Source organism: Acomys russatus, chromosome 31 (assembly GCF_903995435.1).
Source record: "Acomys russatus chromosome 31, mAcoRus1.1, whole genome shotgun sequence".
Lineage (NCBI taxonomy): Eukaryota > Metazoa > Chordata > Mammalia > Rodentia > Muridae > Acomys > Acomys russatus.
The window spans coordinates 28036992-28060727 of NC_067167.1; the positions used below are offsets into that span (position 1 = coordinate 28036992).

The 23736-nt window shown below is 36.5% G+C and overlaps 1 protein-coding gene across 1 annotated transcript in view; it reads right to left on the bottom strand.

Moving 5' to 3' along the window:
* Acss3 (acyl-CoA synthetase short chain family member 3) overlaps positions 1-23736 on the bottom strand; it is a 158378-nt gene that overhangs the window by 5721 nt on the left and 128921 nt on the right. Inside the window, exons 10-13 of the mRNA XM_051172695.1 lie at positions 19738-19833; positions 16472-16535; positions 7860-7941; positions 4549-4671 (exon numbers count right to left, since the gene is read on the bottom strand). Of these exons, the coding sequence (XP_051028652.1) occupies positions 4549-4671; positions 7860-7941; positions 16472-16535; positions 19738-19833 (365 nt within the window). The remainder of the gene's footprint in view (positions 1-4548; positions 4672-7859; positions 7942-16471; positions 16536-19737; positions 19834-23736) is intronic.

Below are 23736 nucleotides of genomic sequence, written 5' to 3' on the forward strand. Positions count from 1 at the left end.
TTATCATATTTTTTTTATTCAAAAACACCACACTGGCTGACACTAAAGAAAAAAAAAGGCAAAGTCATCATAGCAAGAAAAATTAAGTTGTTAAGTTTGACCTGAAGTCCAGCATGGCCATTAGAGAAGACGGCCTGACAGTTACAAGGAAAAGAATGGGGCTTTGGAATCCTTTTATCCTGATACACTGAATTGTTAGCCATGTGAGCTTAAACATTTTCCTTCATTGAAATGTTCTTTGTTTATTCCATTCAATAATAGAACTATTGTGGAGTTTTGTTATAGAAAATAAAATTGAATAAATAGAACCACTTTATCTTTTCTAATTATAATAATATCTGACAAGCTAAAAGATCCATCAAATGTTTCATAGTTACATAATTCCTTTCTCAGAGTCATATATTCTATATACAAATAGCAAAGTTAAAGTAATTATACATTTTTGTGGAGCATCTCATGAAGCAGTTAGAAATCCAGAATATATTCCTTACCATTAGCACTTTGCTATAGAAGTCATGATTTGAAGCTGCTTCACAAACAAGATTGTATAATTAGTTGACTAGATTTTCCATTTTCTATTTTCAATGCTTAATTTTTATTAGAATTATTCATTATGTGCAGTGACGTGCTTATAAGAACATTTTCACTGGTATTCGTATATACTTTGTCTATGTATACTGCCCTACACCTTCCTGCCATTTCTATCTGCACCTCCCACCTCTTTCTATTCCCTCCTTATATTATATATGTATATATATGTGTGTGTGTGTGTGTGTGTGTGTTCTGTTATACACACACACACACAGCTCCTATGTAGATGATAGATAGATAGATAGATAGATAGATAGATAGATAGGGGAAGTCCCTATAATGTAGAAATTTGAGTAAGTACATACAGAAAAAGATCCAAGAAAAACATGCTATGCCTTGGCAGAGGCCCACATAAAGGGAAAATAGAAGCCTTGAAACATACTTTATCTTCCAAATCCACATGAATACCACAAAAGAACCCTGCTTGGTTCCTGACCTCCAGACTCTCCACAATTCACCGTAAGTGAACATTAAGGAAGCCATACCTTCTTCTTCTTTTTTCATAACCGAACAGCAGGATTTATGGGAAGGAGCACAGAGGTCTCTCTATTCCACAGTAAAAGCATAGAGAGACTCACCATGAGTTGCCATGCCCACCAGGATCTATGAAGATCCTGGGAGTGGATCTCTGCAGACTTGCCCTGCTCTACTCCAGGAAGTGCCAGGTTCCATACAGGCCCATTTGTGTCCTCTCCCTATTGATATCATACTTAGCAATACTGAGGAATATGAGTCCAGCTAAGGCAATGGCAAAACGAAGCATCAGCTTACTGCACAGAAGACTAGCTAGTGGGGAACAGGAAGCCAAAGTGAATAAAGGCTTGGCACTTGAATTCTGTACTTAGCATTAAAGTCGGTACTCTATCCTGGCAACAAATCACAGGATAAAGTGAAAGATTCAGTGATTTGGGGGAGTGGGGGTTACATTAAAGAGTGGGGGCACAGGGAAGGTCGCTGCAGGAAAACTGAGAAGGCAAAAGGGGGAGACAGGAAATCACACCATCCTAGAACACAATCCCCAGGACCCAGTGCAGTGGTAGGAAAGCATAAAAATGAAATGGGTGAACTGACGGAGGCTCGATGTGCAGGACTCTGAAAGATGGAACCTTCACCAAGAACTGTGCCCTCGGAACATCTGTGTTTTATGTCTAGGAGCATAGGTGAATGTCACAGAGACAAAATCCCCTCACACCTCGGTTATGACATAAGGAAAAGCAGTACTTTGAAAGCCTTCAGAACACTGTTCTATGTACACCAAAGAAAGTGAAACCAAAACCAAAACAGAACAAAAATCAGTGCCTCCCCACTGCCTAACCTGGTGGGGTCTACACCTAATCTAACCCAGAAATGGGAATGATTAAATCTAGCCCCCTCTAACCTTCTTGTTGGCTTTCACCACTCTCACTGGAATTATGTGGGAACTTTCATCTAGTTCCCAAAGAGGAGAAAAATAAGCATAAGAACCTAACATTATATTTTTAATTTAAACACATTTTTATTGAAAAATAAAATAATTCATATTACATCTCATTTGCTATCCTATCCCGTGCATCCTCCCATTCCTCCCTCCCTCCCGTTTTCACCCCATTCCCCTTCCCTATGACTGTGACTGAGGGGAACCTCCTCCCCCTGAATATGATGCTAGGGTATCAAGTCTCTTCTACGTAGTCTGCTATCCTTCCTCCGACTGCCATCGGGCCTCCCCCACAAAGGGACATGGCCAAATATGGGGCACCAGAAGGAACCTAACATTAAAAAAGAGAAAGGAAACTACATTCACAGATAATATGCTTGTATACAGACTATATTAAGATACCTGATGAGAGAAAATCTACTTTAAATTAATTACAAAATAAAAACTACCAAAATAGCAGAATACTTCAGAATTTAGGAAAGTTTGTAATATTTACATTTACTAGCAATGAGTATTTATAAACTACTTTAAAATATACCCTACCTTCAATGGCTAAGCAACAAATGTTTGACTATGGATCTGCCAAAATATGTTCACAAAATATATTGTGGAAACATAAGATATCAAAGATTACGTACATCGATAAGGAAGCACATAAAAAGGCTTATGGATTAGAAAGTCAAAGTTATTTAGACATAACTTTTCCCAAGCCAATCTACAGATTTAATGCCTATGGATTTTTCTATAACAATCAACATTGGCAGAAGGAATCATTGTAGCTAGGGAATAGCTCATCATGTCTGTAAAAGCTGAAGCACTAAAGCAGCTAAAGTGATGTTGAGAAAGAGCATCAAATGCAGAGAACATACTCTTTGACCCTGAGATACGCTTCAGGGCTGCGGGATCAATATGGCCTTGGACCAGAGAGAGGCCAGACACCTCAACTAATAAAAGAGGTGAGCTAAGAACAGACCCCCCAAATATCCTCAGCTGGTTTGTGGCAGAAAAGCTAAGGCAGTGGTTCTGAACCTTCCTAATGCTGTGACCCTTTAATAAGTTCCTCCTGTTGTGGTGACCCCCCCAACCATAAAATTTTTATTGCTACCTCATAACTGTAATTTTGCTACTAAAATAAACCATAATGGAAATAACTGTATTTTCTGACAGTCTTAGTCAACCTCTACCAAAGGGTCATTTGACCCCTAAAGAGGTCGTGAGCCATAGGTTGAGAAACACTGACTTAAGGTGATTCAGTCAGGAAAAGAAAAATATTGGGAAAAATCTACATAAACAACAACAACAACAATAACAAAACACTAATGAAGACATTTAAAACAGAGCAAGCATATGTTTTAGACACGCCATCAAAAATATATATGAATGGTTAGTAAGCATGGGAAGCTATTCAATCAGCATTGTTAATTGTTACCTTAGTGAAACAGAAACATAGTGAAGTACGATTATACAACATTTGAGTGGTTTAGAGATTAGTAACAATATCAAGTTCTATAAAAGATAAGAAGAAATAATTACCACAAGCTGCCAATGGGTACACACAAAAGGTTCTTCTACTCAGGAAGAGTTAGGGATTTTATTATAAATATGCATAAGTACTCTCATATAACCCAGTAAATACACTAAGTATTTAGCCTACAGCAGTGAAATGTTTGATACCCAAGAAACCTGAGATAGAATGTATGCAAAACTACTACAAGTAGTTATCCAAAGTTAGAACAACCCATTTGTCCAAAGGATGAATAGATATAAAAACTCATCAGGACATCTAAACAATGTAATTTTAAACAGGAATCTTAAAAGAACAGAACTATGGTTGCCCATAACAATTTCAATAGATCAACAACATATTATTCTATAAGAAATACTCAGGTTCCAAAAGGTTGCAATACTGTGCTTATGTCATCTATATGAAACTGTATGTTAGGCACACTCTAAGAAAAGTCCAGGTTAGCCAACAGTTATGAGGGTCAGAATAAATAGTTGATATCCCATAATTCTTCTGCGCTGTTAAAATTATTTATAATCTGTCTTCTAATGATGGATTCAAGAATCTACACAAATACCAAAAAAAAATCAGTTATTACAGTGAAATATAGTTACCCTATTTAATTAAAATATTAAATAATAAAACAACAATGCTGTTTGCTTGTATAAATTACACTGGGATAAAATGTCCCAGGGATTAAAAGTAAAAACAGTTTGTTTTTTTTTTAATTCAAATCATTTGAAAGCTAAAAGCAAGTCTGATTATGATGGAGTGCTAAGGAATGATGCTAGAAGTGGCCAAGTATCAGGTAGCAAGCAGGGAAAGTACACTGGCACGTCCACAAAGAACAAGCATGTGTGATTATTTCAAATGACTCATGTAGGAGAGAAAGAATTCAGTGTGGAGCAGATGAAATTCCATGTAAGTGGAAGAGACATAGAGACACAGAAAGGTAAAGGCTGGAGAGCACTGAAGGCATAGTCAGTACTTGGTGAGAGCGGCATAGTCAGTACTTGGTGAGAGCAGTATTCATCAGTACCTCTTCAATAGCACCTGCAGAAATCCTGTGGCCTGCAACATTTATTACGTCATCCACTCGCGACATAACATATAGGTAGCCTTCCTCATCCATGTAGCCAGCATCCATAGTGTCATAGTATCCCTGCAAATAAGAATACATCTATTTATTTAGCATGTAGTGGTAGGTAAGAACATGCTTTTTTAAAATTTTTTTTATTTTGTATGTTTTGAGTTTTCAAGACAGGGTTTCTCAGTGTAGGTTGGCTGTCCTGGACTTGGACTCGGTTTATAGACCAAGATGGTCTTAAACTCACAGAGATCCACCTGCATGTGCCTCCCTAGTACTGGGATCAGCTAGAACAGGATCATTTTAAAGCTTGGTAAAATATATAATGTAGCCTACAGCAGGTTCTGAGAGTAAATTGCTTTTGGCTGCTTATCGTAGCTACATTTTTTTTTTTTTTTTGCTCCTCTAATAGCCATCAATAAGTTAAAATGTCCTTATATATGTTCAAGTTAAGTATTTGTACTTGGAGTTCTAACATTTGGGAACCCAATTACTTATTTAAAAGAGCAAAGTGATGGCTCAATATTTCTGATATATTTAGTATTATAGGAAATTTTTAATAAAGTTATTTCAAATTGTATCTATTTTTAAAACTTTCTATAAAAATTACAGAAAGAAATGACTAGTTTATTGACATTGATTGGGACTGAACTCAGGCCTCAGTAGCATAATAATCAGTATAAATATAGTATTTCTCCAATCTCAAAATAGTTAACTCATCTTTGTTGGTTTACAAATTACAATAGAACGAAGACTCAAAAATAAAAAGTAAAAACTGAAGTGCAGAGAAGAAGGTATATTCTTTCTTGTTTGGATGAAAGGTTCTATAGATATCTGTTAGATCCATTTGACTCATGGCATTGGTTAATGATGTTATTTCTCGGCTTAGTTTCTGTTTCAATGACTTATCCTTCAGTGAGAGTGGGGTGTTGAAGTCTCCCACTATTATTGTGTGGGGATCGATGTGTTGTTTAAGCTTTTTTAGCAGATCTTTTACAAATGTGGGTGCCCTTGTATTGGGAGCATAGATGTTCAGAATTGTGATATCATCTTGGTTGACTTTACCTTTAATGAGTATGAAGTGTCCTTCTGTATCCCTTTTGATTAATTTTGGTTGAAAGTCTATTTTGTTCGATATTAAAATGGCTACGCCTGCTTGCTTCTTGTGACCATTTGCTTGGAATATTTTTTCCAACCTTTTATCCTGAGGTAATGCCTATCATTATGAGTGAGATGTGTTTCTTGAATGCAGAAGAATGTTGGATCTTGTTTATGCACCCATTCAGTTAGTCTGTGTCTTTTTATTGGAGAATTGAGACCATTGACGTTGAGAGATATTAATGACCAGTGACTGTTAAGAGTCTTAATTTTGATGTTGGTTCCAGTCAAGCGTTTGTGTAGTTGTGTTTTTGCCATAGTATCCTATTGGGACTCTAGATGAGAGAAGCATGGGAGAATAGCAAAGTAGAAGGATCCAGAGGGTCCTAAAAACCTACAAGTAGAACATTATGATAGGCAGATTTGGGCCCAGGAGTCCCGCTCAAACTAAAGCACCAGCCAAGGACAATACAGGCGGCAAACTTTAAACCCCTACCCAGATCTAGCCAGTGGACAGAACATTCTCCACAGTTGAGTGGAGAGTCGGGTATGACTTTCACATGAACTCTGGTGCCTCATATTTGACCATGTCCCTGGAGGGGGAGACCTGGTGGCACTCAGAGGAAGGATAGCAGGTTACCAAGAAGAGACTTGATGCCCTATGAGCATATACAGGGGGAAGAAATCCCCCTCAGTCACAGTCATAGGGGAGAGGAATAAGGTGAAAGTGGGAGGGAGGGAAGAATGGGAGGATACAAGGGATGGGATAACCATTGAGATGTAACAAGAATAAATTAATAAAAAATTAAAAAAAGAAAAAAACTGAAATGCATATTATTTTCTTTACTGCTTCTAATTTATTTGAAACTTGTGTTTAGACATAGTCTCTAAAACAAATCCATACAAGTGGCCATTTGTATTTTGTAACCTTTCTAATACTTGGTGTGATCTTCCCTTAAATGAGTTGATAAAAGTTATCTACTATTCTATTTGAAACCAAAAGACCTATAACTGAATTATAGGGGGCTTTGTGTTTTATTTTTATTTATTTATTATATTTTATTCATATTGCATCCCAATGTTATCCCCTCGCTTGTTCTTGTTGCATTCTGCAGTTACAAGAGACCATCTAGGAAACAGGAAAGGGCAGGCAATTCTGTTTCCAGCCTTAGCCACATCACATCTAAGTTGCATGAACTCTGCTTAACTTGCTTGACCCATGTTTTTATTAAATCTGTAGATGAGAGGCCTGAGAGGTAAGGAATCAAAGCAAAATAGAGAGGTGCTTCACGGAGTCTGACCATCCACTGGGGCTTTTGATCTTAAAAGGAATAATATTAAAACCACACGTACATATTGCTTGCCATAATCAGGTGATAATGAATTGTATCAGTACGCTGATGAATTACCTGTGGCCCATCATATAGACTGAACTGGCTAACAGGAGTCAAGTCAAATGACAAATCTTTCTGCCACACTTGATCAGGAGAATGTTTAATCTTGGCTGTTGAGGTCACTTGACTGAGATGTCTTTCCAAAGAAAGCTATTTTCACCCTTGCCATTTGTCTAGTTGAGTAGGGCATCCATCTTTCACTCACACCCAATAAAGATAGAATGCTAACTACTTGGACTCATTGCTTTTGTGATACTCTCATTATTCATTCGCATTTTTTTTTTTACCTAGGACATGATAAGGACAGTGTGGTGGTAGGATGCTGCCATTAGCACAGCACACATCACCTACGCATTGGGGTAATAGATGAATGACAAATTGACACACAGGAAAACAAACTTTGTCATCCAGGCCACTGAGGCAAGGACCTGGGGTTTAAGAATACTGTCCCTAGCCACTTCGTTATTTAAAAATAATATGGCATGTTAAAATAAAAAGATTAAGGAACGCTGTCAAAAACAAATTATAGGGTGGAAATTCAATAGATTTACTCATATAACTAAGTATAGAGGAGGCTGGAGTCCTAGTGACTTCCTAGCTCTGATTGGCTGCTTGCTTTCATTCTTGTATAGAGGATTCCAGCAAAGAGCCTAAAATTACTGGAATCTCATTTTACTCGATTTAATTTCTAAATATTCTGATACTCATAGTTAGTAAAGAGACACAAAAATAAAAGCAGATGAAAAATTTAAAGTATATTAAAGATCTTACAGGAAATTTCTCAAAGTATAAATGCTTGAATGCTTCCTGATTCTTCCAGAGTCCTGAAAATGCCCCAGGTGGTAATGGCAACCTTAAACACAGATAAGAGGTAATTACTATCAAAAGAATAATAAAGACAATTGGTTATGACTATTAACATTATTTTAAATTGGGCTAAATTAATTAAATGATTTGTTCAAATAAAAACCCTACTTTTGCTGGGAACATGTTTAATTTGAAGGCATGTAGAGTATCATATCATAACATAATTATTTAAGAATCATTATAGTTTCATAACAGGACACACACCAACACACTGCACTGTAGTACAAAATTTATTTCAGTGGAAAATATAATATCTGGAAATTGAACAAACCAAGTGAATAATTGTTTTTAGCAAACCACTTCTATTATGGGAAAATAATTTCATTTTTTGAAAAGTGCCAAGGTATCAATTCTCACAATTGTTTTTCTGCATAATGGAATACTTTCACTTTAGGTAGTTAGTATACAATGTTAACTTTGCAGCTTTATTCATCCCCTCTGTGAAGTTGTCTTTCACTGAACACTCTTCTTTCTTTTCATGACCATTAAGCCCTTTATATTTTGTAACTCTAATGAACACATGAAACATGGAGCATACGGAATACAAGGCTCTCTGTTTCTTTTCTATACAACCAATTCCATCACACACTTCAGTCATTCCTCTACATAGTTCCTACTAAGTTGTGTCTATCAACAACCTCAAATGGTTTTTCCTGGACTCTGTACGTTTTCAGGTGTTTTATAGTTTGCAAATTTAGATACGACACAACATGAGGACTTTTAAATCATTTAGTTAAAAAAAACATTACTAATTCAAGTGACGATGTCACAAATGTATTAAGGAGGAAATTGAAAGTGAAGCAGAGATTGTTACCGCCCACCTGAGGCAGCATGACATGTCCAGGACACAGTATTTTCTTTGCTGAGATGAGAGGGGGCGAGATGGCAAGAAGGTGGTGCCAACATGACGCAAACCTGGCATTGAGCTGTATTCCCACGTGTGTCAGAAAATGCTAATATAAGTGGGAGCAGCTGTAATTTCCTCCCTGTGTTTCCCTTTTCCACCAGGTTCAGCCACCCATGACAATCTCAGTTTTCCTTTTACTGGGACTTTTCATTTCCTCTCATTGAAAAAAACATACAAATATGCTATTATTTCAAGACATTATGTAATTATAGAAAATGCACGTGAAAGCATTTAGTAATCCCAAATGCAAAACAACAGTAAAAGCTACAGGAATGCTGACTCATTGCTACTGCTGCAGTCCTTACCATTACTGCCCATCAGTTAATCTGTTTAAAGGCAGCAGGCTGAGGGTGATAAGGCCCCTAGGCTCTTTCCAATGACTTTACTATGCTAATCCTTCTAAATCGCCATGTAAATAGTTTCACTTTATCAGTTTGTCTTAAATCAGCATTTTTGTAAAAAAGAGTAAAAGTCAATGTTAACCACTGAAATATACCACGAATATAGCAACTTCTAATAATCAAGTTGAGGTCATCAATGAGATGCCAAAAGCAGAGGAGTAAAACAAACACTAAGAGGAAAATCCAATCCCACAAAGGGCCAGGAGGAACAGCAATAATGAGTGAAGCAGATTGTCTTTTAAATGAATGCGAATAAACCCGATATGGGCGCACTCTGAAGAGGTCACTTCAATTGCTCCCACAAAACATATTATGGTACAGAGCCCATTCTAGCACGCCTAGTGTCATTTTTGGACACACACGTGGGTTTAAGAAATATGTCTTTGGTACATTAAGAGAAAAAGAGAAAATAAAGCTATGATAATAAATGATGGCCAGCATCCATACTTATGTAAGAGTTCTAGGGAGTTAGAGAGTTTATTGGTACATGGGAATGTGGACCGAGCTATTTACAAATATGTTCTCCATAACGAGAGCAGTGTATACTGATGAATGTATTGATGGACAAGTGCTTCTTATTGTACCTACACATAATCAGAAATTCTGTTTCAGAAGCATCTGTGCTGCTTTCTCACAATCCCCCCAACATGCCTCATGTATTCTCTTATTTTAATGAAGCTCCTGTCCAGGTAACCAAGCGAAACTCTCCTTCCCATTAAGGCCCTATCATGTTATCTTCACATACATCATGTAGTTTTGGTCTGACTAACACTCTCCCTCACACCTAGCAGCTTGATTCACAGTCCTTCTATACCAATAAACCTCATTCCTGAAGGCCATCATGAATTATGTGTTAGCCTCCTTTTTGGATCAACACTTGCTGTTTCCTCGTGTTTTATTTAACTGGGGATGTGGAGAGAGAGGGAGTTTGAGTTTCACACTGAACTTGTATCTTCAAAAGCTGAGGCACCAATTATGATGTTGATAAAGCCATGTCTGGTGAGGAACTGTGCCTAATGTCTGTAATCTAAGCACGAAGAAGGTAGACCCAAAGAGATCAGTAGTTCAAGGGCAGCAGCCTTGGCTTGTCACACACACACACACGTAAAACAAATACATAATAATCCTATTTCTAAAGGTTTGGTGATGTGCCCACATGGACATAAGTGGCTAAGTAAGGATAAAAAGCTTGGAAACCAATGGTATGATCTACGTAGAGTTTATGGAGGAGGGAAATTAACAACAACAACAATCCAGGAAGATTAAGAATCAGGAGAACACAGTTTCTATCAATGGAACTTTGAACATGCTAGCAATGAGCAAGTAGTCCAAGGACAAATGAAAGACAAACTTTGCTTTCAAATGGGTTCTACATCCAGTAATGAAAGGGTATCTAAATGAGATATCTTGAATATTTTTATGATTTTCATTTCTAGAATGTAGGCCAGGTCACAGACAGAGGGACTGGAGAGCAGTCATGAATCGAGGATGTGGAGATTACACATTTTGCTTTGTTTTTATGTTGCAGAATCTCACTGGGCTGCAACTCCATGTGTAGACCAAACTGGCCTCAGATTCACAAGATCTACCCAGCCTTGCCTCTGCCTCCTGGGTGCTCAGATGAAGCATGTATAACAAGCTTACACTATACTTAAAAGTTTGTATTATGCTTCACTAGAAGAGATGTTGGTTCATGACTTAATGCACAAAGCAGTTTGTGTAGAGATGATAAAGGGTGTGAAGAGTGAAAAAACACTAGAGCAATCTTTCCATTGATACATTCTTTCACAAATTCATGTTTGTGTTAAATCATGTATTCATTGCTAGAAATTGCAAGTACCTCAATAAAACAGCTTAATAGGTCACAAACCCAACATACTTTTATGATAAATGAGGGGAATGTTCTCTGCTCCTCACTAACTGGATTGGGTATCTCATTAAATTCCAATGATTTTCTCTGAATATTAAAAAGGGTGTTTAAACAGAGAACTGTGAGGTTAGACACATTATAACAAAAGAGAATAGCAAAAAAAAGTTTTAGAGTTGAAAATATTTGTGATATATACAAACATTGAAATAGATAGATAGATAGATAGATAGATAGGTAGATAGATAGATAAATAGAGGATAGATGATAGAAAAGGAGGGAGAGAGAGCACGAGAGAGCGAGAGAGAGAGAGAGAGAGAGAGAGAGAGAGAGAGAGAGAGAGAGAGAGAGAGACGAGAGAGAGAAAGAGAGAGATCCAGATAGAAGTTATGTGCAGACAAGACAGAGACAACTTTTTTGGCAGTACCCCAAGCAAACACTTTTGACCTTATTGCTATCTTAAGCACCATCTAGCGAAAAGGGAAAGTCTTCCCTCTGTAGTAAGGGTTCAGTGGAGTCTTTCTCTGATATAATACAAATTGAACACAGTATGCTGAGCTGGAAAAAAAATGAAAGATGTGAAACTACCCAAATGAGCTTGTTAACGTCTAGTCTCATCCTTCAAATGCTACTACCCTGGGATACTTTCCTTAACTCTTGCAAGCAGAGTGAAATTAGATTCCTTTTCATTTCTCTGGTTGTAAATTAGTAGTTCAGTTTAGGTAATACGCTTTCCAAAGAGACCATATTGAATGGGGCAAAAAAATTAAGACAGAAATCATTCCTGTGTGAGAAGAGACCAGAGGGTTCTCTGTGTGACTCATTAGCAAGTAAGGCAAGAATGTCGCCTGCAGAAGATGGTAGCAATGACCTGAGTCATCTCGAAGACAAAGTTCTCTGACACTCATTCTTCTTGAAATATAAGCATCATTCCATGTTCTATTCAGAAACCCCAGGCTTCAGAAATGCAGACCTAATTCCAGTTTCCTGAAACATTCTAGAATGAAACATGGCCTTTGCCTTCTTGGTACCTGCAGGGTCCAGAGTAAGGGGTTTTCTTGAGATTTGAATATGAAGTTTTCTTTTTATTCCCAAAAGAGAGGACCTAAAACATTTCTTTCTCTCTGTATGAACAAAAGATTAAGTGGGTCCTAACTGTGAAACTATTGATGCTACTGTTCTTTACATGCTAAAATTGAGGAAGATCTATATCTTCCTCACAGTGTTATTACAAGACCAATAAAGGATCAGGCTAAAACCTGGATCTAAGATTTAGGAGAGAGAAGGATTATAACCCCGTGGCATACCTGTTTTTCAATCAAAGGATACCCCACCCTGCTAAAGGAAGAGATCCTGGTGCTTTCCCCAGAGGAGCACAGTAAATTAATAGCTCCTGGGAAACTGTCACTATGTGAACAAACATCATTAAAGGTTGGGAGTTCAATATCTGCACTACAGAACGAGAAATTGGCAGACATGAAGTAAAAGCTATTTGGACAATACCACACATTTCCTTGCCATCCTTGCCCCAGGACAAGGTCAGGAGAACTCATCAGGTAGCGGACAGGCTATACTTCTAGTCAGCAATGGACCTGGTCAGAAAAGTGTGCGCCCTGAGGGAGGAAGAGTCAGAGACCAATGGCTTTAATAAGCGTGAGCCTGGTGTTTTGAAGGAAGGCAATTGCAGTTAAAATCTTTCCTAAATGCATTGCTCTCTGTTGTTGGGAAATTACCAACTCACAGCTTTATTTCTGCAGATTGGAATTCTGGATGCAATTACAGGAGCACCTTCTAACATTCATTAGCATTTTGTATTCATAGCAACTCGCACACCATAACTGTCGCACTAAATTAACTGGCTGCAGTATGCTTCAAAATCAAAGAACTTTCTAACAGCCACATGGACATGAAATTTCCTCTTCTAAGAGAAATGCAAATTCTGTAAATGAAAGTAAATGACATTAAACAGTAAAGACACAGGAATCCCGCTTAGTTAGTCCTGGGGCCCGCAGTAGTTTGAGCATCATCAGAATGCTTTCTGATGAGGTCACCTAAATAGAAATGACTTCTACAACTGCTATAATTTGTATACAGCAAGTGGAAGGCCTAAGATGATCACAAGGTTTGGGCTTGTTTTTTTGTTTGACTTTTCCATGTAATAGTGTTTCGATAATGAAAGAAAATACCCTACATATACAAGTTAAGCAGGCAATGCAGTACACTAAATATTTCCAGTTGATATGTTGATTGGTATACCTAGTGAAATGTGAGTCTAGAATAAGGTATTCTTTCTTCTTGGACAAAAAATAAATTACTAACAAAAACCCTCCAAAACTGTCTTGTTAATGAGAGAAAAGCGCTATCCTTGTCCTCATTCTTCTTATACCTCTATTATAATTATTTCAAATATATAATTTCACCATTAACCAGCAGGGAGAATCAAATGTATTGACACATTACATCTCTATAATTTATAATGAAATCTAAAACTCAGAATCTATATTAAAATCTCTGTGGACACACAGAGAAAATACCATTCCTTACTGATAGCAGTCCGAGCATGGAATGCCTTTTTAGCAAAAACTGTGTTATCTTCAAGGACCTAAATAACACTATTAGGCATAGTAGGCATAAGGGAAAGCTATAGTTTATGTGTGATGCCGCTGTATTTTAGCACTTCTGAATTTATGTAGGGAAAAGCCACCCATAATTAGAATGAGGGGACATAAACATGGCTTAAAACCATGGGAGTCTCAAATCTCATCTCTGAGATCACGAAAAACATGTTTGACAGAGATGACTCATTTAAAGTTACATTACATAAAAGTGTATGCTGCTCTTGAGAGATTTTTAAAGTTACAAATAAATAAATAAATAAGTAAAACTCCAAACATGTGCTTCTATAAATCACATTAGCATCCACCCACAAATGGGCTTATGTTTTCTCCAGTAAGAACTGCTCTCTCCCTATTTTCCATAACAGGTCATATTATAACTAGATCTATGGAGATATGGAGTCCTATTTAAAGAAATATGATTGCTTTTTAATAGTTTAAAGTATTTATGTGTGGGAAATTATGCATAACTTCCATTATTTGTTCAACTATTGATGGACAACTAGGCTGACTATAGTTCTTTGCTATAGCGATAGAGCATTAATAATCATGAGTATAAGACTATCTCTAGGATAGTGTATAGAGTTCTATGCTTATGTGCTCACGAATGAAATAGCTGGGTCATAAGGTAGTTTTGTTTTTACAGTTTAATATGATTTAAAGGGGCTGTTCAAACTATTGCACTAACCAAGTAGTAAACATCAAACCCCTACTCTGATCTACCCAATGGACAGGACATTCTCCACAGTTATGTGGAGAGCAGGGACTGACTCTGACATTAAATCTGATGCCCCATATTTGACTCCCTCACCTTGGTGGGGAGGCCTGATGGCACTCAAAGAAAGAATAAGCAGGCTACCAAGATGAGACTTGATAGCCTATGAGCATACAGTGGGGGAGGAGGCCCCCCTCAGTCATAGACCTAGGGGAGTGGAATAGGGTGAAAGCAGGAGGGAGGGAGGGAGGATACAAGTGATAGGATAACAGTTGAGTTGTAATCTGAATAAATTAATAAAAAAGAATAAATACATAAAATAGAAAAAACAAAACCAACATTCAATAATAAAAAAATTTCCATCTTTTTGAATGTACTACTCCGAAAAAGACAACATAAGCTTTACATAGTTACTAATAAGAATATGAGAATAAGTGTACTCTTATCTAGTCTAACAAGAAAGAATTTGTTTTAAAAGAACAAGGTTAATCTTTTTTTTAAATTTTATGTAAATATATTATATTTCATGGAGCATAGCATAATCACACCAAAGAAATATTTTTATATAACTGTATTACAAGTAAATCTAAGCATTTAATATATTTTATTAAAGGAAAGGGACCTTATACAATCTGAAAATGCAAGTAATAGAATTCATTGAGAAGAAATAAATGTAAGACAAATTTTCTTTTAGTTCTGACATGTGAAAATTTTTACTCATAAAAATTCATTTTACTGATGCTTGCCGCTTTAGACATATCAGTAAAGACATGAAAATTATGTTGCTCAGAACCATGCAGAAACCTGTCCAATTATCGAAATGTCAGATATTACGTAGCTACAAACTTAATCAACTCCACTTCAGGGTCTACTATCATAACTCCACAGTGTTTTATAATTAATGTAAATTGAACCATTTTCTTTCAACTTTCTTCATTTTTGTTAGTTAAAGGGGCAGTGATGAAAAACAGTTTCAAGAAACTGTGGTATTTACTGTTGTCATGAATTTAATAACGTATTACTGTTTGATTCAATAAATTTACATTCAGTTAACTATTCAATAGAATACAGATGATTAAAAAGGAAAAAGATAAAACCAAAGAGATATACAACAACATTATGTATAATCATAAAATACAAAAAGCCAACCCACCTGAGTTTATAATAGAGATAAAAAAATTTTAAAGTCAGAGCAAAAATAAAACTTCTTTTAAGACAGGATTAAGAGAAAACTGTAGCCCATAAAACACTGAGTCAACAATATAAACTGGCTGTCAAAAATGGACCACCATATTGAATCACAAAGTATTTAATGATGCAACATGTTTAAAAAATATGTATGCTTAGGTAATTTGAGAGCATCATAGAGTGTATTTTCACAAACTTAATGACACAAGTAAAATAGTGGACATCTACTTGATAGAATAAAACATGACACTTATAAGCTACTGTCATGATAGAATACTGAACTCTTTTACAGTAACATTTTCTTTATAGGTATGAACAAATATTGAAGAAATGATAGGAATAGTGCATCATTATTTAACTGACATATAACCTTCCTTGCTCTTTTTCAAATTTATGTCCTCTTCTATCATTGTTATTGCACATATATGTGCTTTATATTTATGCATATATGTACATGTATAAATATTTATGTATATATCCTTAAATATAACCTGCTCTGGCTGTTTAATATTACTCCTATGTATGTGTCCAGGGCTGACCATTGGTTTTGTTTTATTATTTTTATTATATACAAGGTACTTTTGTTATGTATACATGATTTGTCTAAAAAGGAAAGAGTTACTTTAAAAGAACAAGAAGTGCCATTTAAAATTTTTATCAGAATATGTTATATGTTATTGGGTTTCCATTTTCATTACAATTGAGCTGGAATAATTCACAAACAAAAACACATCTTTTGTCACTTGTAATACTGATGCAATCAATCAATTTGCTTCTGAATGAATGTTTTTAAAGGATTTTGTTAATTTAATTTTTTCCTTACTTTACCACAATATTTCCTAAGCTTCGAGCCTTCAGTTTTTGCATGTTGTCATCCAAGATCATAACTATAAAGAAAAACATGAACACATGCATGAACACAATTGTAAACACAAATACTAACCCTGAAACTTTAAATATATTCTTGTGTTTTCCTAACTCAACCTGAAGGCTTCTAGCCAAAATATAGTTTATTAGAGTATAAAAGGTGCATGCCTTTGACATGTAACAAGAGTATAAATTTCCTTGGAATCTCCCAAAAATAAAGATATATTTTGCATAGCTCCATAATCTGATTTTTATGGTCATGTCCGTTTATATGTCATTAGTGAAGTAAAAATATCAACTGTTTATCTTTTCATAAAGGATGCAGTTTGAGAGTACAGCCAAATATACATACAATGAAAGCAATGCAAGCATATCCATTTGTGAGATGTAAACTAGGTTAATTTAATGTTTCCCAGTATATTAGTCCAATGTTTTCTGTGATGTCTTGATAAAATATGGAAAGTGTTTGATAGAAAAATCTGATGTCCACTCCATAGTAGATCACACATAAAAATGAACTGCAATCATCTAGATTCTGTAGAGGCTTTATGCTGCTCTATTTGCTTAGGTCATTCCTTAGCAACTCTGGGAAGTCATAAACCCAAGATTAAATTAATCACTTCTCTCTTTGTATTCCTGGAGGACACTATTGGAAAATACTATAAGAACAGTTAGTAAATATATCTGTGTTTCACTGTGAGTTCATCATAGGTAAAGACCAGTACAAATTCATCTTTGTTTCATCAAATCCCAGGACAACATCCCACTTACTACATGCCCCAGGACATGCTGTTTTATCTCCTCTGACTTTCTATTAATAAAATAGGAGTGATTTCTTCTAATTATAGTGGTATATAGAAAAACTATATAAAAAGGCAATTTCGTGTGAGGTATTCAATGGACCTATGAGTAAATAAAATACCACCTGGATTTTTTCACTCCTTTCCTTCCTTAAACTAGCTTTCTATTTTTTACTATAATTCTGTGTATTATATTATACTTTCTAAGTTCTGTATAACCATAAAACAAACCAAAAGTACATCAATCACAAAGTTCCTGGTTCCTCAACTACAGTAGTTTAATCTGTCCTCTGGAATCCAGTAGTTTTCAACAATGAGGAGTTTCTGTATTAAAGTTCCATGAGGCATCAACGCTTAACTCTTTTTTACAACTTGTATTTTTGAAAAAATGGAACAGACATACTAAGGGAGAAAGTGTTTAACATCGCCCACAATTGGCAATCCCTAAAAGCATCTCAACACAAAGTGAGTTTTTGATCAAAGAGTGAGTGAGGGTGACAATGGGTCAGATGAGGGAGTCTCTGGATATGGCCTCACTTTTCTCATGGCAGGAGAAGTCACAGACTTCCTATAACTATAAAACAGACATCTGCCTACAACAAAAACCCCGAGATGGCTGTCTAAACATGAGGTGAACAAGGGCAACGGCAATAGACATGCTAACATGGATGTGGGAAGCCCAGAAGGTTCCAACACTAAATAAGGAACTATAGCTAACTGAGCAAGCTGAGGGTAGGAGAAATAGTCCTCTCCTGAGAAGAGCTTATCAATTGGTTATCGGATACCAAGTGGTAAGCCCTGATAAGGAACACATCTTAAGTAGGGTTACTGTTGATGTGATGAAACAACATGACCAAAAAGCAACTTGGGGGTTAAGATGTTTTGAGTTCTAGATAGATATTTTAAATTGATAATGATGAGATATGATAGATATGAATTTATATTCAGAATTTTAGACTCCCCAGGAAATGAAAGATGTTTTCTCCAAGTTTGTCAAATACAAATAGCCAAAACACTAAGACTATAACATTTATGTAATTCCTGATTGTGTCATGGTTCTTCTTGCTATAAGTAGTTTATTGTGTGTGTATATATATATATATGTAAAAAATTTTAAATGTTTAATAAATGTTAATAAAAGGAAGCACCTTGGGAAGGAAAGGATTTGTTTTGCTCACAGTTTCATATAACAGTTCATCATCAAAAGCAGTGAGGGCAGGAACTCAGACAGGGCAAGAATGAAGCTGTGCTGTTTACTAGCTTGCTCTCCAAGGCTTGCTCAACCTACTTTCTTATCAAACCACCAGCCCAGGGGGGAACCACTCACAATGGGCTGAGCCCTCCCCATCCATCACTAACTAAGAAAACGCCTTACTGCCAGATTCCTGGAGTCATCATCTCAACTGAGGTCCACTCTTCTCTTCTCTTTCTAGCCTCTGTCAAGTTGACATAAACATAGCAAGTACATAACATTAAAATGACTTTCCCTAAAAACTGCCTTTTCTCCATAAGTCTATTAGACAAAAGTGTATGACCTTATGTAAATTATATAATCTTTATACCTCATTTTCCTTTTTGGTACAGTGAATGTCTAAGTCTATATTAATTTGGTCTCTCTAACTTCTCTGAAATGCTTACAGCACTAACAGCTGAGACTTCATTCCATATTTTGTCTGGTGGGGCCCATGTATCTGCTTTGTTGTGTAACATTACAACCTAACAGCCCAGGAAAGTTCACACAATTATAATAGGAATTTAAATGTTGAAAAAGTTAAAAAAATTTTGCAACTAAGGAGAGGAGTCCTGTAGAAATTATTTGGCTTGAATGGCTACTATTAAAAATATAAGATCAATTATTCTCAGGATATATTTTTGTCATATCAATCCATAAAAAGAAATATTTGTTTAAAATCCTTTACTCTGCATTGAAGTTTAGCCAACAGGTATCAAAACCTTTATCAACATTATTCAAAAGCGTTATGGAAGAGGCTATAGATTTTTGTTAATGAAGAAGGAAACAAAACAAACCACAGTGATTTATGTTCTTGACAACGTCAAAGGGCTGTGTTACTATAGTAATGATGTGCAGTCTCTATGTACTTCAAGCTATTCATCTCTAAATACTTATAACATCTCTAGATGGAATGTGCATCATCAAAACACAAAAAGATGTAAGTAAGCACTGGGCATTTCACAAGTCATAATATATAACCCACATTTCTACGAGACTCTTCAAGTGACATTTTCTTGATTGTTTTGGTTATTTAAAAATAAGCCATTAGAGTTTCTGTGAGAGCAGAAACTGAGGCATTCATTTATAATGAATGAGATTCTTAAAAGCAAATATTTTTATACACTAGATACAAGGAAATACCAGACTCATTAACAGTGTGTGTTTTAAATAGCCAGTGTTGTAACTTACCATTGTATCCTGGAACGCATTTTCCTGCTTGCCCTGGTGGAGGTGTTTTGGAGTTACCTAATCCAATACACGATGCTGTTATGGGGGATCCGGTCTCTGGAAAAAAAAGTATGGCTTATCAGTTAGCGCCTCGGCTTTGAGTTATGTTTCTTTATTACTTTTGCAATGAACCCCGATTAGTGTGCCTCATAATTTCATTTCATTAGAAATAGATTTAACCCGAGTTTCATTCTAGTATTTAAGATGCTTACCATTATGGTCAGTGCTAAAGTAAGGCAACAAGCAATCAAGTCACTCTTGATGTTTGACAGAGTTTACAGATGTTCTTACATGACATTAAAAACCAGAGCGATCCCAAAAGCATTATTAAGAAGTGAAAACAGCAGTATTTGGTACATGTATAGTTTTAAAACTAACAGATACATTCACAGTAATTCATATGGTATATTTCTTCAAATAAAATGAAAAGAGAGTTCAGGTATTAGTGATGTCATAGGAAGTGAAAAAAATGGACAATTATGTAGTTTTGAGGGTATCACAACACAAATTAAAAAATAAGGAGAGTATCCAGGCTGGGAATCTGGACCCAGGAGGGCCTGAACAAACTACTGCACCAACCAAGAACAATGCATGCAGTAAACCAAGAAAACCCTGTTCAGATCTAGCCAATGGACAGCTCATTCTCCACAGTTGTGAGGAGAGCGGGGACTGCCTGTGACATGAACTCTGATACCCCTGATTTGATCACTTCTCCTTGGTGGGGAGGTCTTATGGCACTCAGAGATTGGGGAAGTAGGCTATCAGGATGAGACCTTATAGGCTGTGCTCATATGGTGGAGGAGGAGGTACCCTTCTGTCAGAGGTCTATAGGGGGGGAATAGGATAAAAAGGCAAGGGAGGTAGGAACAGGAAAGATACAAGTGAGGGGATGTAATCAAGATGTAATCTGAATTAATAATAATGTTAATCATAATCATAATAATAGTAATAATCATAATAATGAAAAACTAGAAGAGATATTTCTTCTGGATACATCTAAAGTTATTGTTTTTCAATATGCATTTTATTTGGTATTTTAGCTTGTTTTCCTGAGAGCCTACATCTCAAGCCAAATTCATTAATGTTTTATCAAAGCATTCTGAAGTTGCTGTTCATTGATCTAAAACAGCTACAAAACCAGAAAGCTATGTACATACTATGCGATCCATCAAGCCCATAGGCTTACAATCAGCCTCCATAGGTTAAGAAAGTGTTCAGTTTGTTGCCCCTAAGTATTCTGCCAGAATAATCACAGTTGATACTATGACCACAAAATTTGAAGGCAACTTTTTGAGAAAACTATTAATTTGGAGAGACTAGTAAAAGGATTCTGCTAGTGACAGGCATAGGATATGATCTAGAAGAAGGCAGTGCTAAGGACTGTCAGGGTAATAAGGAGGCTTGGGTAGGAGTGAGGTTTAATGAATAGACATTTAAGCTTTCTATCTTCATAACTATGAATAACTTGAGATGCAACAACCATCCTTCTGCTACACCATCATGTTCAATGGTGTCTACCCGCCCATCAGCACAGTCCTGATGAAAACACGGCAGTTGGAGCTACCCCAATACAAAGCTGCTTTCTACTAGAGAAAGCCTCACCTCCCAGCTTCCAGGATAGAGGAGAGAGAGGAAGTGTAGAAGCAGATAGAAAGTGTATCAGAGTGTCTGGCTGGTAGGTTTCTGTGGCTTCTAAAAATCTTTTACTCTACCCCTACAGTGGCTCTGGAGGGAGAGACTGTATTAGGAAAACTGGATTGAGAATTTTGTACTCCATGCTCAAAGCTGGGGTTCTGGGGATAAACCAGTTCAGCAGGCTGGCTACTACTGAGCCATATTAATCATAGCATCATGGAGAGCACAAGAGGCAATTTGTAAAGAAATCATTCTCTCCACTTCTGAATCTATACAGTGAGCTATAAATAACATGAATGGTAGTAGCAAAGAGAAAGCAGAAACAGTGAGCTTTGCAGTGGTGAGAGAAAATCAATTTACTCTCCATGTTCAAGAGATGGTAGAATGATGGTTTACAATACTTAAGTCAAGGCAATCTAACTTTCCTATTAGACGCAGAGCATTCAATGGTGCCATGAGACTGGTCTTCTCAGCAAACAGTGCTTGAGTCGGTGAAGAATTCCATATATAATCAGCAGTTCAATTAAATAAGAAATGCTGACTCAATGGAGCCAAGAGATAAAGCACAGGAAGGAAGCGTCTCAGGCTTCAGAGAACCATGGGAGTGCAGGTTAAAATTGTAATGTCCCCTGGAGGGGGAGACCTGGTGGCACTCAGAGGTAGGGCAGCAGGTTACCAAGAAGAGACTTGATACACTATGAGCATATTCAGGGGGAGGTAATCCCCCTCAGGAACAGTCATAGGGGAGGGGAATATGGGAAAATGGGAGGGAGGGAAGAATGGGAGGATACAAGGGATGGGATAACCATTGAGATGTAACAAGAATAAATTAATAAAAAAAATTAAAAAAAAATTGTAATTACTTTACAGAAATAAATCCTGTATGACTAAGTGCCACTTTACATTCTAAATTCTCACGATGTCGAACTATCTGCAGGCCAGGGTGCTAAAGGGGGCCTTTTCATGCATATAAGGTTATTCAGAAAAATCCAGAAAATATAAGTAAGACACACTGTGTGTGGACTAACAGACAGAGATCTTGCATTCTGAGTTCTTACATCTGGAGCACCTCCTGGGCAGAATGGTAAAGGTGACCCTTACAGTTACGAAAAGTTATTCATAGCATACAAAGAAAAGGACAATAATATTTATTGCATTATAATAATAAACATGGAATTGTTAAGTTTTTACACAAGTTTTCTTAAAAGCTTTCGAGGAAGCACAATGATGGGAGGAAACAGCGGAACAGATCAATTATTTGTATGTCCCTGTAGAGTATGTGGCTGAAAAAGGATTTAAACACTGCTACCAGGAGTCAGCATTACCTTTTACTAAGCACCTTGCTTTTGCAAAGAACATTGTCACCTGCTGTTCTTTCAGCTAAGATTGATAGTAAAAAGTACCTGGCCTGATTGCATTGGGTTAAAACAAAGGGTTGTGTGACACAGGAGAAAACAAATTTCTACATCAGGGAAAGATTTAGAAACCTTTGTTTTTATGAAGATCTCTATGAACACGACATAATATTAATCGTTGTAGGCTAAGCTTATTATAATGGATCTTTGCCAAAGGCTCAAGAATTAGAGTACATGATATTTCAAACACAAAGCCAGAAACACTATTGATCAGTTTCCTAATGTTCTGTCTCTTTCCAATACACTAGCACTAATATAATAATGGAACAAAGATTTTAATAATTATGCATCTCAAAATAATTCCTGGAATTATACTTTTAAAAACATGATTCCTCTTTACTAAATATTACATAGATGAAAATGTCTAATTCATTAACTAATGCATGTTTTGGGACTTCATTTTTCGGTGGATTGACAATTTGTAAATATTCACTTTCAAAACAAGAGTCTTTCTTTTTTTTTAATTTTTTTATTAATTTATTCTTGTTATATCTCAATGTTTATCCCATCCCTTGTATCCTCCCATTCTTCCCTCCCTCCCATTTTCCCATTATTCCCCTCCCCTACGACTGTTCCTGTGTGGGATTACCTCCCCCTGTATATGCTCAGAGGGTATCAAGTCTCTTCTTGGCTACCAGCTGTCCTTCCTCTGAGTGCCACCAGGTCTCCCCCTCCAGGGGACATGGTCAAATGTGAGGCACCAGAGTACGTGAGAAAGTCATATCACACTCTCCACTCAACTGTGGAGAATATTCTGACCATTGGCTAGATCTGGGAAGGGGTTTAAAATTTACCTCCTGTATTGTCCTTGGCTGGCGCCTTAGTTTGAGCGGGACCCCTGGGCCCAAATCTGCCTATCATATTGTTCAACTTGTAGATTTCTAGGACCCTCTGGATCCTTTTATTTTGC